This window comes from Polypterus senegalus, chromosome 2 (assembly GCF_016835505.1).
Source record: "Polypterus senegalus isolate Bchr_013 chromosome 2, ASM1683550v1, whole genome shotgun sequence".
Classification (NCBI taxonomy): Eukaryota; Metazoa; Chordata; class Cladistia; order Polypteriformes; family Polypteridae; genus Polypterus; species Polypterus senegalus.
This window is the reverse complement of record NC_053155.1, coordinates 263595438-263607884: the sequence shown is the minus strand read 5'-3', so window position 1 is coordinate 263607884 and position 12447 is coordinate 263595438. Positions and strand designations below refer to the sequence as shown.

The following is a 12447-nucleotide window of genomic DNA, read 5'->3' as shown; positions in this document are numbered from 1 at the left end:
TTTGCAAGTATTCACTCATTAGGAATTTTCCTGATATTTATAGATTTCTGAGAAATGTTCAGGGTTGTATATTTTTAAACAATCTGCTCTATCAGACAGAAAAACACAAGATGCTCTAATTTAATGTGTTCTGGTCTAGCAGAGTCACTGCTGCTCTTATTACATGCTAATGCAAATTACCTTATTAATAAATACTATGTGTATGTATGTACATTATATGTGTTTGTATTCTTCCCTCAGCAACCAGTTCAAAGACCACCACCTCCATCACACCAGGTTCCACCTTATAAAGCCATATCAGCCAGATTTCGTCCTTTCACATTTTCTCAAAGTACCCCCATTGGTTTGGATCGAGTTGGACGTCGAAGGCAAATGAGAGCTTCTAATGGTGAGTTCAGTTTAATCAATTATCATATGGCATGGCACTTTTCTGACTCTCAAATACAGCACTGAATAAACAGTTTTGTGTTCCTGCAACCTTAACGGGGATATAGTCAATATTGAAAAGTACAGTAAATTGAAAGATGATGTTTCTCATTTTAGCATAAGTTCATTGAGTGCAGAATTTTCTTTTTCTAGACAGTTTTTTTGGATATATTGTCTGTATTTACTTATATGGTACAATTAGCCGTTTTGCCACATTACTTTCAAAAATGCTTCAAAAATCTATAGAAGTGCCAGGACGTAAATAAAATGATCAAGCAGATATGTAATAGATAGATAGTCAGAGGTATATTTGTTCCCAAGGCAAAATTTGGCTTTTTACAGAAGCTCTTTAAATAGACAAGACAGACAGCTATACTTTGGTCTGAACACACATCAGAAAGAAAAGTTTAGACTTAGCTGTCTCAGTGAGGCATTATGCAGGTATATTACTGTTGGTATAAAGGATCCCCAGTAGTGTTTCTTGACACACTTGTGCTGAATAATTTGTTGTCTGAAAGCCCTCATAGTTAGTGTGTCAGAAAGTTAATTTGCAGCATTGTTCATAATGGCACTCGGTTTTGTTTTAATTCTCTGTTTGCTACTACCTCCAGGGGGTCCAGAGTGTGTCCTATAACTGTGCCTGCCCTTTTAATTAGCTTGTTGATTTGGTGGGCCTCTCTTGGAATGATGTTATCATGCCAGCACACAACAGTGTAGAAAATCACACTGGCCATGGCAGAGTTGTAGAAGATGTCACTTCTCACATTAAAGGAACACAAAATTTCCTAAGGAAAAAGAGCCTGCTCTGCCCTTTCTTATAAAGTTCCTCTGGGTTCCAAGACCAGTCCAGCCTGTCATTAATGTGGACAAAGAGCTTTCTGTTCAAACATGGAGTGTCCATGCATTGGTATTTCATTTATTGTGCTCCTCATGGTCACAGATTTACTATTTGGCTTCATACATATCACAAGCAGCTGATTTAATTCGGAAACCTTACCTCAGAGAAATATTTTAAAGGGTGGCAATGCATTATTAACAGAATTTACATATTTTAACCATATATACATAGTGGCAAAAATACAAATGGCAAAAGAATTAGTCGCTATAGCTCTTTCATAGCTTTTGCAGTTCCAGAGTTTGTAGATGCTTTAACGTAATGTATACCCAACATATTATGCAATTATCTTTGATGAATTGGAACTTACAATGCAGTTCTTAAGGAGAGAGATGTGGGCCGATGATAAAGCATGATAAGAGTCTGGCTAAATTTAATGCTTACATAATAAGTGGCAGAGTTTTGTTTAAAAGGAACCAAGATGTCTCATTTGACAAACAGGAGTGAGTACATGTTGTTGGGGCATTTTTAAGGAGAAGGAAACTGAAGGAGGAAAGAAACTGAAAATGTTCAAAGCAGAAGTGGATACAGGGCAACTCATTTCAACTTCAAAAGTGTTTTGACATACAAAGTGGTTTGCACAAATAGAGATTTTAGTTAATTTTAAGTTGTTACATTTTTTAAGGCAGAGTACTCAGGGGTGGATCAAGACCCAAATACAAAGCAGTTCTAAGTACATCTCTGCTATTTGTGTTTTCAAGAACAGCAAAAGATTCCCATTAAGTCTCGGAAGACAATCTTCTTGTGCTTTCTTATGATAGCGTGAACATTGAATGCTGTCACCCAAAGATATCTTACTATACATTCACTCTCCACAAGGCTTTCAAGAAGTCTTTCTTACTGATGAATAATTTTAGAGGAAGTATCCAGTATATACTCAGTAATACACATTTTCCAAAAGTCTTACACAGATGGTAATTGCAAAACAATTAAATTTCATATTCTTCAGACAGCTGCTGTTGATAATGGTCCCTCCAGTGCCATCCCAAGTCAATTAATTTGGGGTCATGTGGTGCATTCTTCAACTCTCCTGTTTTCTTTAAAAGAAATCATAGTTAATTTGCAGTTAACTAAAGTAAAACAATTGTTACGATACTTTTAATTTTCAGTAGTACATCATCACACCTGTTTTAAACTTAGAGAATCACCACAGTTGTGGAGTGGTTACTAGGAATTTGAATTACCTGAAGTTAATCCATATATTATCACGATACCTGTGTCACGTTACAATGACACAATTGCTTCTTTGTTTGCTTACTTTTTTATATTTTATAATATTAAGTAGTGCAATTAAATAGTATATTGTAATGCATTATTTATTTTTTATTAGACTCATAACTGAAATCATATCCGTATAGGTTGACATGTACCGATGTACTACACATAAAAAGAAAGAGTTTTGACTTGGTTCATCACACTAAAATGTTTATTTAATTTTTGAAATGAATTTCAAATATTTCTGCAATCTCTGCAGTAAGACTTTGAATACTCATTTATGTTATATAACACACTTACTGTATATCAGTACATTCTCTAAATTTATCTCTTGGTGAGTCCTAGTAAAATGAGACTTTTTGTTTTCTGCAGGGCTTTCAACTAATAATTGAGATTAGAATGTTTCATATTAAAATATTATTTGCTATATAGTACCTACCAAATAATACAAAGAGTACACAACACGTGTTTCACACTAATTGGGGTTCATCAGATATACACGCTTTTGCTTACACTTGCAGGGACTGAATCTCGGACATCAGTGCCATGGTGGCTGGTTCGCTTAGGATTTATCCTGATGTCCTGGCTAAATTGCTAATCACGACCTGGTCATTCTGGCCCTCTAATCATCCCCTTTATCTAATTAGCTATTTCTCTCACCCCTTCAGCACTAAATAGCTGATGTTGGTGAGTGTACTGGTGCAAAATGGCTGCAGTAGCATCATCCTGGTGAGTGCTACTCGTTGGTGTTGGTTGAAGTGGTTCCCCTCTGTCTATGAGTGGAAAAAGTAGAAAGAAAAACTCTATATAAATGTAATTGATTATTATTTCTCTTTCTCTATGACCAATTGGGTTTTTCCAGGAACTGTCATTTAATTATGCATTCCAAAGATGTGTAAAATTGGTCAGTTAGTAACTATAAATTGCCTCAAAGTGAATGGGTATGGGTGTGTGTTCTGTGATGGACCAGCGACATGTCCAGAGTGGTCCCTAGCTTCCTAGTGTAGTCCTGGGCTAGACTTTTACTCTCTCTGACTCTGAAAACAGCAGCTTTGGAAAATTGGTGGATGCATATTATTTAAATATATTTAACTCCATGTTAACAGTACACTATATATAAATGGCGCTGTTTAACATGCTTTTTGCTTCATAGCTGGCTGTTAAGCTGCCAGGTTTGCTGTAAAGCAGAGCTTTGCAGTCCCTTACAAACAGAATATTGGTGATAAAAAGCAAAGCTTCCTTAGTGTATTTTGTTGTTTGAAAATGCTGCAGTATAAACTTTCTCAGATAATATCTGTGGAGCCAGACAAAAGGAGTACTGTATACCGAGTTTTTTGTTTTTATTTATGATGCTCTAGGTAGCTCTTCCAAGATAAAAAGAGAGCAGTGCCATTTTAGTGGTTTAAGTAAACCTCGCCTCATTCTTGTCTGCCAGTAGTCTCTTTAGATGTTTGCTGAGAGGCTGCTTTTGTAAACAAAGCAATAAGAATATTGCAGTGCAGCATGTAGATTGTAATTGGTATTCAGCTGCCGTGTGGGCGTTGAACAGTGTGAACCCGGCAGGGGATCCTCTGGGTCGTCAGGGGTTCGGTGCCTGGGGAGTTTATGAGACACTCATTAAAGGGTCTCAACTGACGCTGCTTTTTTTTTTTCCTTTTGCTTCAGTGCTGCTAAAGTTCTCTTGCTCAGGCCTTGTTTATTTTAATAACTGCACTTCTTTTAAAAACTGCCACTTGGCATAATTTCTGTCTGACTGTAATATTATGTGCACCACATTTATTTTTGCCTCAAGCAGCAAATCTGCACAAATATAGATAAACCTGAATGGACTGGAAGGTCTTCTGTCATCATCTTGTGCTTTATATAGAAATTTAGTGTTTGGTTTTCTTTTGTGCTTTATAAACATAATTTTTTCCTTTTGCATGTGCCATGGGGAGAAAAATATATTAATTAAATTGCACTTGATTTCCAATATTGTTGCAAAGATGTATCTGTTATGATACCATTTTTCGGTTTTCAAAAAGTATTTTAGAGTCATATTTGAAACCTTGTTTAAAATGGATGTAATGTACTAAAAATTCAAATAGAAATGTTAATGTAAAGTAAACACTATAGTAAATTACAAGGATCATAGAAACTTACTTCAGTGGAATGTAAACCTTATCTTTGCCAACAGCTGAGTAACCCCTTATAGTGTGTAAGTGTGCAGTACAGACTTTCACAAAGCCCTCCCTAATGGAGCCCCGCCAGAGCTGTGAAACTGTCTTGGCTCCTACCAGCCCTGTACTGAGCTGTGAGCTGTCATTTGTTGAGCAGATTCCAGGCTGAAACATGTATTATGAGACACTAAGTAATGTTGCTGTGGGTGAAAGATGCATGCATCTATTTTAGTACAGACCACAGGATACGCTTATTCATATTGACAGAAAATAATAGATCAGTCTTCTCTGGAGTAAAATCATTCTTCTGTGTCTGAAATGGTGGCTCGGAGGGAAATGACTCGGTTTTGGAGTCTGGAAAGCTTGCAGTTTGGTGAGTAATAATGGAGCTTCTGTTTAAAATCCACCATACTTGTGTAGTTAATAACAATATAAAAATTATAGCAAAAGAATTTATTGCGTGACGAGTCAGTCAAGAGTCAGACACTCCCGACTGCTTTAAATGTACATAATAGCTTATAACAACACTTCTTATATAGCATTAAATCACTTGAAAGAATTTAACGGCTTTCTCTGTTTAGTTCAGTTTTATTCTGGGAGAAATTAGATGAGTATGTTTTGTGCTTTACACTTAAAGCCTCATTTTTTTATCCAGCACAAAATATTTCTTCATGAACATGTCTAGTTACCAACCCCCTCCCTGTAGTGCTACCAGAAAAACATGTTAAAAAGATGCTGGTGTATTTTATGTTGAAAAGGTTGTTCAGATGATGATAAATATTCTTATCTAAAGGGCAACAGAAATATTCTATTGTTAAAAAAATAAATCGACAGGTTTATTTCATCAAGCTACACCCCACCCCCTACCTCAACAACATTTTAGGCAATCTGAATTGCATCTTTAAAAGTAAAGAAAACAAATTTGCTAATCAAGAAAAGCATTTTGGATTCACTTTTAGCAAGTGCTGAAAAGCCTTGAAATTCCACAGTACCGATCACTGATTCATTGTGGAGGGCTTCACTAATAAGACAGCAAGCACAGAGCACTGGGAAGTAGGCACTGAACCCAGACACTTGTGCTGCTATCTAGCTGGCCTAAGTTTACTTTTTTAACAATGTCTTAAGCCACTTCTTCTTTAAGTGCCAGACTAAAAATATACATCCCCTGCATATTTTCAAAGATTAAATGTTCCCTCCGTCTCATGCAGTTCCTAAAGCCAGATTCCTCTAGCTGAAAACCTTCTATGTTGTAATCCGGCTGTTATTACAGTTTTTGAAGTTGGAATGTTTTGCACTTTTGCCACTATGTACTGTATGCTTGGTGAAAATAGGCTCCATTTTATATCATAAGAACAAACAAATCATGTAGAATAACATTATGTGTGTCTTCTGTTGATGTTTAGGGAAGCTTTAGGCTTTTTTTGATACACAGTATGGTGTTGTTTTTTCTTTTTTTGTTAATCTGCAGTGTCTTTCCTGTCCGAAGAATTTTTAATTCTGATTCAAACACAGTCATGAATTATATAACTTGTACCATTATTTTCAATGCAAACCAATATTTTTCCAAACTAGGCTGCCAACTTTTGTGTTTTAAACCAGTATGGTTGGAAAGCATTTTAAATATGCAGAGTAAATAAATGTGTATTGTACTGCTCATCTTATTTGCTCTTCTTTCACTTAGTGGGTGATGCTTTTAACAGTATGGTTTTTCCATTTCCTTTCACCATTTCTTATTGAGTAACTGAACTTTAGCTGAACCTGTGCACCACATGTTGAGTGGTATTTTTCCTGCCTGTTTTGTGTTTTAAATAAACACAAAATCAATTTAAAATGAAGGCAGCAAAGCTAATCTGTTGCATAATTAGGTTGCACTTTTAAAGTATATCTCAGAGAGAAGTTTAAATGAAAAAGTCCAATTTTGATTATCTATATCTTTGTTTATGATTTTCTAAATGCCACTTAGGTCTAATAATTAATTCTCTTTCTGTAACATCCTTGTGAATCATTGATGATTCACTTTAAAGCTAATCCCATGGCAACTAGAACCAGCAGCATGGCAGGCCTTGGTTTCATCATTAAAGCAGTACTGAACCATAATTGCTGCTGTTTTACTTGATGTAAAATTCATTTAATTCTGTACATTGCAAAGTCTTACTCTATCTTCTGACCTTTACACTAAGAGTGTTGGTTTCCATCACTATTTTTTTTAACTTCAAATACCATGCATCCGTTCAAGTAATGGAGAACTACTTTGATTTCAGTGTGAGTCAAATTCTGCTGATAATTCTCATTTTACATGATCTTCAATAAGTGGGCAAGTTGTTTTTGTTTCCATTCTGTCAGGAAATGCCCAGTGTAGTGTGATTTACAGCAGCAAACTAATTATAAATATGTATGTGTGTATACGCAGTAACCACAAGGGGGAGCCCCAATCACAGTCACAATATCACCCAAAACAGTCCTGGGTTCAAATAAAAGATTTTTATTAGTCTCCAACACCTTTTTTGCACAAGCACCAGCCACAACACACAAATTCAAATCCTCCTTCCTCTAGTAGAGTGTTGCCCGCTGCCTCCCGATTCTGACTCAGTCCAGTGAGGGTGCGGCCTCTCTTTTTAATGTGATTTGGGAGCTGCTTCTGGTGCCTTTGCCAGGTTGTCTGAAACACTTCCAGGTCTTTTGGAAACCAGGACTGTCCTCTCCTGACAGCTACCTCTGGCAATACCCAAACACCCTGTCAGGGCTGTATTTCTGGACTCCAATTCCCATGCCACCCTATGGGTGCCCTAATTGAAAAAGGCCTTGAAAAACACTGCCACCTGTTGTGTGGGGGAATGAACTATGTTTTAAGGGTTTGTCTAGCTAGCAAGCTGCTGGAAGACACTGAAATAGCATCATTGTGGTAATGGACTCTGGAAGAGCTATCAAAAGTCTGAGACAAATAAAAGTTCAAAATCTATGAAACTATGAACATGTAATCCCTATCAGAGGCTGATAGGGTCCTATTGTTGTATTAAGAACCTGGAAGGAAATTATCCTGGAATACCCTACAAAAAGAGGGAGAGAAGTTGATGTCTTACCAGGAAATCTGAAACACTGAATCCTGAAAGCCAGGAAACCTAGTAAATGTAAAGGGTGCCTGACCCCTTTGCAAAGAGTGTGAGACCAAGGAAGGGTTGGTGGAATTTAAGGACCACCCCCTAGCCAGTACTTCACTGAGCTTGGGGTTGAGAAGCTAAACAATCACCTGGGGGAAGATAGAGAAAGAAATGGAGAGTTTAGGGAAAGGACTTTATAGATGGAGAAAGTGGAGAAGCCACAACAATAGACAGGCCCAGAAAGAGCCTTCTGTATGGCTTAGTGAAGGACTGGAGATTGCTTTGTTCATTGTCATTACTTCGCAATTTTGTGTTCTCTCTCCCATCATCCTTCCTTTATGCCTTTTGGTTAATGATCTTTTTTTTATTTTAGTAAGCTAAAATTATTCTGGTATTGAGATATGCTGGGGTGGGAAGTGTCTTCTCTCACAATGCAAATGACTGAACGTTATTTTCCAAGCTATTACTTTCTCCCCTCAAATTAATAACTTTATTCTATTAATATTTTTATTCCTCTGCAGTTTCTGCTGATGGAGTTACAGAGTCTTCAACACTAACAGATGATAATGCTAGTGAGGAAGACTACAGCTTTGAAGAGATGTGCCAGGCTAATTCCAGGTATCTTCAACCAGGAGGTGAACAGTTAGCAATAAATGAGGTAAGTTGTGTAGTAGCATCTTTTCTAAGCCTTACTTTGGCCTGAGCTACATTATTTGTATATTATTGCTCTTTTTAAATACTTGTATGCCTCAGTCAAGTACAAGTATGACTAGAGGAGTGTACATTATTGATTGTTTTTTGTCAAAATTGTCCAACAAAGGCTACAGCATAACTAGCTAGATATACTTTAAGAGAATCAAAACATTGTCTGATAGAAAATATTTTGTAAAATATTGCTCAGCTTTTTTACATGGCAGATTATCTTCAATGAATTCCATCTTTCGTGCCTCATGAAGGGGAGTATTAAAGCAGAAACCTTTAAGACCAGATGTCCTTAATAATGCCAGCCCCCTTTAATTGCTTTGATATAATGGTACGAAAAAGTTTGCTGCATAACAAGGACTTTGATTGTGACTGCAATTAAAGATACTATATTATCAATATATAGAATGATTAACGTCATGTCAAATGCAAAATGTTTGAAAATGTAAATAAACTTTTACCAATCAGAGAAACAAAAAAAAAAAAAACTTTGTACAGTTATACACTTCAAAGGTCAATGAATGTTCACATTAAAAATATAAAAAAAACTGAACATTATCACATTTTAAAATAATAAAATCAGGAAAAATATAACTAAAGAAATACAGATCACAACCAGGTGTGAATTAAGTTACCAAGGACTACCCATTAAATTCTGTCATTGTGAGCAGAAAGTGTTGAAGAGAGAAGTGAAGATTCTTCTTTAATCTCCTAAACCCAGCAGCAAGAAATCTGGGACCTTCCTAAATTTACAAATTCTCTTTAATAATTCACCAATTTAAATGACACTGTGAAAATAGATGTTTTTAACTTATGCACATACGTACTTAATGAATATATTCTTTCTGCTGGACTAACATTGTGATTATGTACTGTATGCCTTCTTCAGATTGGTGCACTGTGGGTAGGTGCTTTAAAGTGGAAAATGGCAGGGGTGGCAATGTTTGAAAGTTCAAATCCAGTAATTTTTTTTTTTTTTTTTAAATCTTCTAGCTTATAGGTGATGGCAGTACTGTATATGCTGAAGCATTATGGGATCATGTGACAATGGATGATCAGGAGCTGGCTTTCAAAGCTGGTGATGTCATTCGTGTCCTTGATGCCTCCAATAAAGAATGGTGGTGGGGAATGATTGATGATAAGGAGGCATGGTTCCCTGCTAGCTTTGTCAGGGTAAGTTCCATTTAAAAATCAATTGGTAAACTTGTTCTTTAGGGCTAAACTGCCTTCCGCTTGTATAGTCACTTTTATTTACACCTCATATCAGAATAGTCACAGACACAGAGGTGCAATAAGAAATGCAGAGTTTGCACAGACAGTGGTGTGGCTGTGCAAATAGAATTGTTTTATACCACTATCAGTATATTGCGCCACAAAATAGAATGTAGAATCTATTTTTAAATAAAATATTATTTTATGTAACTTATTTGAATTGCTATTTATTTCAAGACCAATTTAAATAACAAATTAAATAACTATTTCTCCATTCCCCTTCCTTTTAAATTAGAGGAATCAAATAACACAGTCCAGAAGCGTATTAGTCTGTTCTTCCTGTTTGGGTCAAATTCATTTCTCCCTTCCTTTTTGCTTGTTTATTTAATCTTCTTATTTGGTTTTTCTTCATTTGATTTGTAAATTAAAGTACATATTACACACTTAAGAAACATTAGATAAGATATGCAATTTTTGTGCCAACTTTGTGAATTCTGCAGCCTTGTGTTAATATAAGCAACAAATGCACCTTGTTTGTTTTGTTTTAAATAGCTGCCAGTTACAATGGAATAATAGTTTGTCTTTGATAATTCACATCTACTTGCAGTTTAGTCTTGTTTAAAAAATTAACATTAAAAATGTGCAATGTTTGCATATTTAAAAACAATATACTGTATAATTCTAACCCAGGCTGTTACATTTAAGAGAACAATGCCCAACCTTTTTTTGAATGTGTTTCCTAAATTTAGAATCATACATTTAAAGCGTTGTAGTCATTTTTGAATAATCATAGATTTATTCCCCTTTGAGTTATAGAGCTCAGAACTTTTCTGCAAAGTTTGACACAAAAATATTCAGCATACATTTTCTAACTGTCATGGAAAATAACATTCACTGCCAGTACTAAAAAGATATGATTACTGACAGAGTTTCATCTTGTTTCTATTTTTATCCTGACATATTGAATCAAAGTAAATAGTTTCCCTTTTAAGCAAAAATAGAAACTCCTGCATTTGTTTGGTAAAAAAAACTGCTTACACTGAAGTACTGCATGATCTGATGCTTACATCATTAAAACAATACATACTATGTAAATGCAAGGATCTGATTCATAATTGAGTATCACCGAATAGATAATGGCCAAACATAATAAAAGGCAACACATATGGAAAATGTTATTCTTGCATTAAAGCAATTAATATTGAGTAAACACACCACCAGAGTGAGTTGCTTCTTTACAGCTAAAAACAAAACAGAGTCAAATTCAGACCACGGATGCTGGTTTTGATCCTGTTGCTAGCAATCATTTTCACTAATTGGTTTCTATACATCAAATGAGACTCTGTGTATGTTTATTTGTTCATCTGAAAATAGTTTACAGTATAACACTGTCATTTTTAAAAATTCAAAGTATATATTTGCATTTTGTCTCTTCATTGTAAGGCTCATCATTCATTTGATAGGTACTGAATAGGTGGTGATCAAAACTGAAAATGTAAAATGTGGTAATTGGTCTTAAAATGAATTCATTTAAATTCCTATTAGGCCCAGTTTTTAGTAACAGAAATAAGTGATCAAATTCAAACTGGATATATTACTATTTCTGTTTTAATGTAATTTGGAAAATTAACACATAACCACAAGAAGCAGGTAATTTATCTGCATGCCCAAATTAACTGATATATTGACTGTTTGAAAGTTTTGAAACACCTTGCCATCGATCTACTCCAGTATGTATTCTTGTGACATTTTTTTTCACACATAACTGTCTTATGTATTTGATTTTACAATGCACACAGAAACAATATATGACTCAGAATTTAGGTGCTTGCAACCTCATAAATCTAAAATTTAAGCCATCACATTTCATTAAATATTAGATATTTTGTGGACTTAGGTTCAGATGATGTCATTAGATAACAGTACAGTAAGTGATATTTCTACGTTTTTCTCTTAGCTTCGAGTAAATCAAGAAGATTCTGTTGTAGAAAGTGTTGAACATGCCCTGAGTGAAGAGCAGGACATCTCCTCTAGTAAATTAAGGCATAAGACCGCAGAAAATAAAGACCAAATGAGGGCCAATGTTATAAAAGAAATTATGAACACAGAAAGAGTCTACATCAAACACTTGAAGGACATCTGTGAGGTATGGTTTCAGTGCTGTCTCAGATTGTTTTGCTAATAAATTTTGAAATGCATATTTTCATGGTTTGCGCTGTTTCTTAACATGAAACAGTTTACATGTCTTGCTACCATCAAAGATTAAAGACGTGTCAGTATACATGCTACAAAATTCTCAGTTTGTACTCTTTATCGTTTTAATTTTTTTTCTAAATTTTGTCTAACTGATATGTTCAAAGTAACTGAATTTGTCATGTTTTGGAGGGTTGAAAGGATTGTAAATTAAGTCTGTAGCAATTATTATTGAATTGGCTTCATATGCCTAATGGCAAAATAAAATTGTGATTTGCTCACCTACTGTACTAGGATCTCAAGTGATGAAAATGATTTACATATTTTATGTACACTTTTTGAGACTTGCTCAATTAATAGATCTATACAGTATGCACTATTACAATAGCAATAAAACCACGTTCTATTTTCAAAATCAAAGGGTTTTTACTATGCTGCATTTCATGACTTGCAGCCTTAAAAGTAGTTTACAGACAACAAAATATTGTAAAAATGTACAATAATTTAAGTAATATAGGTTAAACAAAAGTGAAAAACTTTAATGGAA

At 35.0% G+C, this 12447-nt stretch overlaps 1 protein-coding gene across 5 annotated transcripts in view; it reads left to right on the top strand.

The window, feature by feature from the left end:
- Positions 1-12447, top strand: part of LOC120523823 (spermatogenesis-associated protein 13-like) — a 208400-nt gene that overhangs the window by 173552 nt on the left and 22401 nt on the right. For 4 of the 5 annotated variants that reach the window (XM_039745459.1, XM_039745456.1, XM_039745457.1 and 1 more), the window contains 4 exons: positions 241-388; positions 8315-8451; positions 9489-9668; positions 11665-11853. In XM_039745459.1, the coding sequence (XP_039601393.1) occupies positions 241-388; positions 8315-8451; positions 9489-9668; positions 11665-11853 (654 nt within the window). Of the gene's footprint in view, positions 1-240; positions 389-4856; positions 5069-8314; positions 8452-9488; positions 9669-11664; positions 11854-12447 lie in introns of those variants that run through there. The other variant, XM_039745461.1, reaches the window with a different exon arrangement.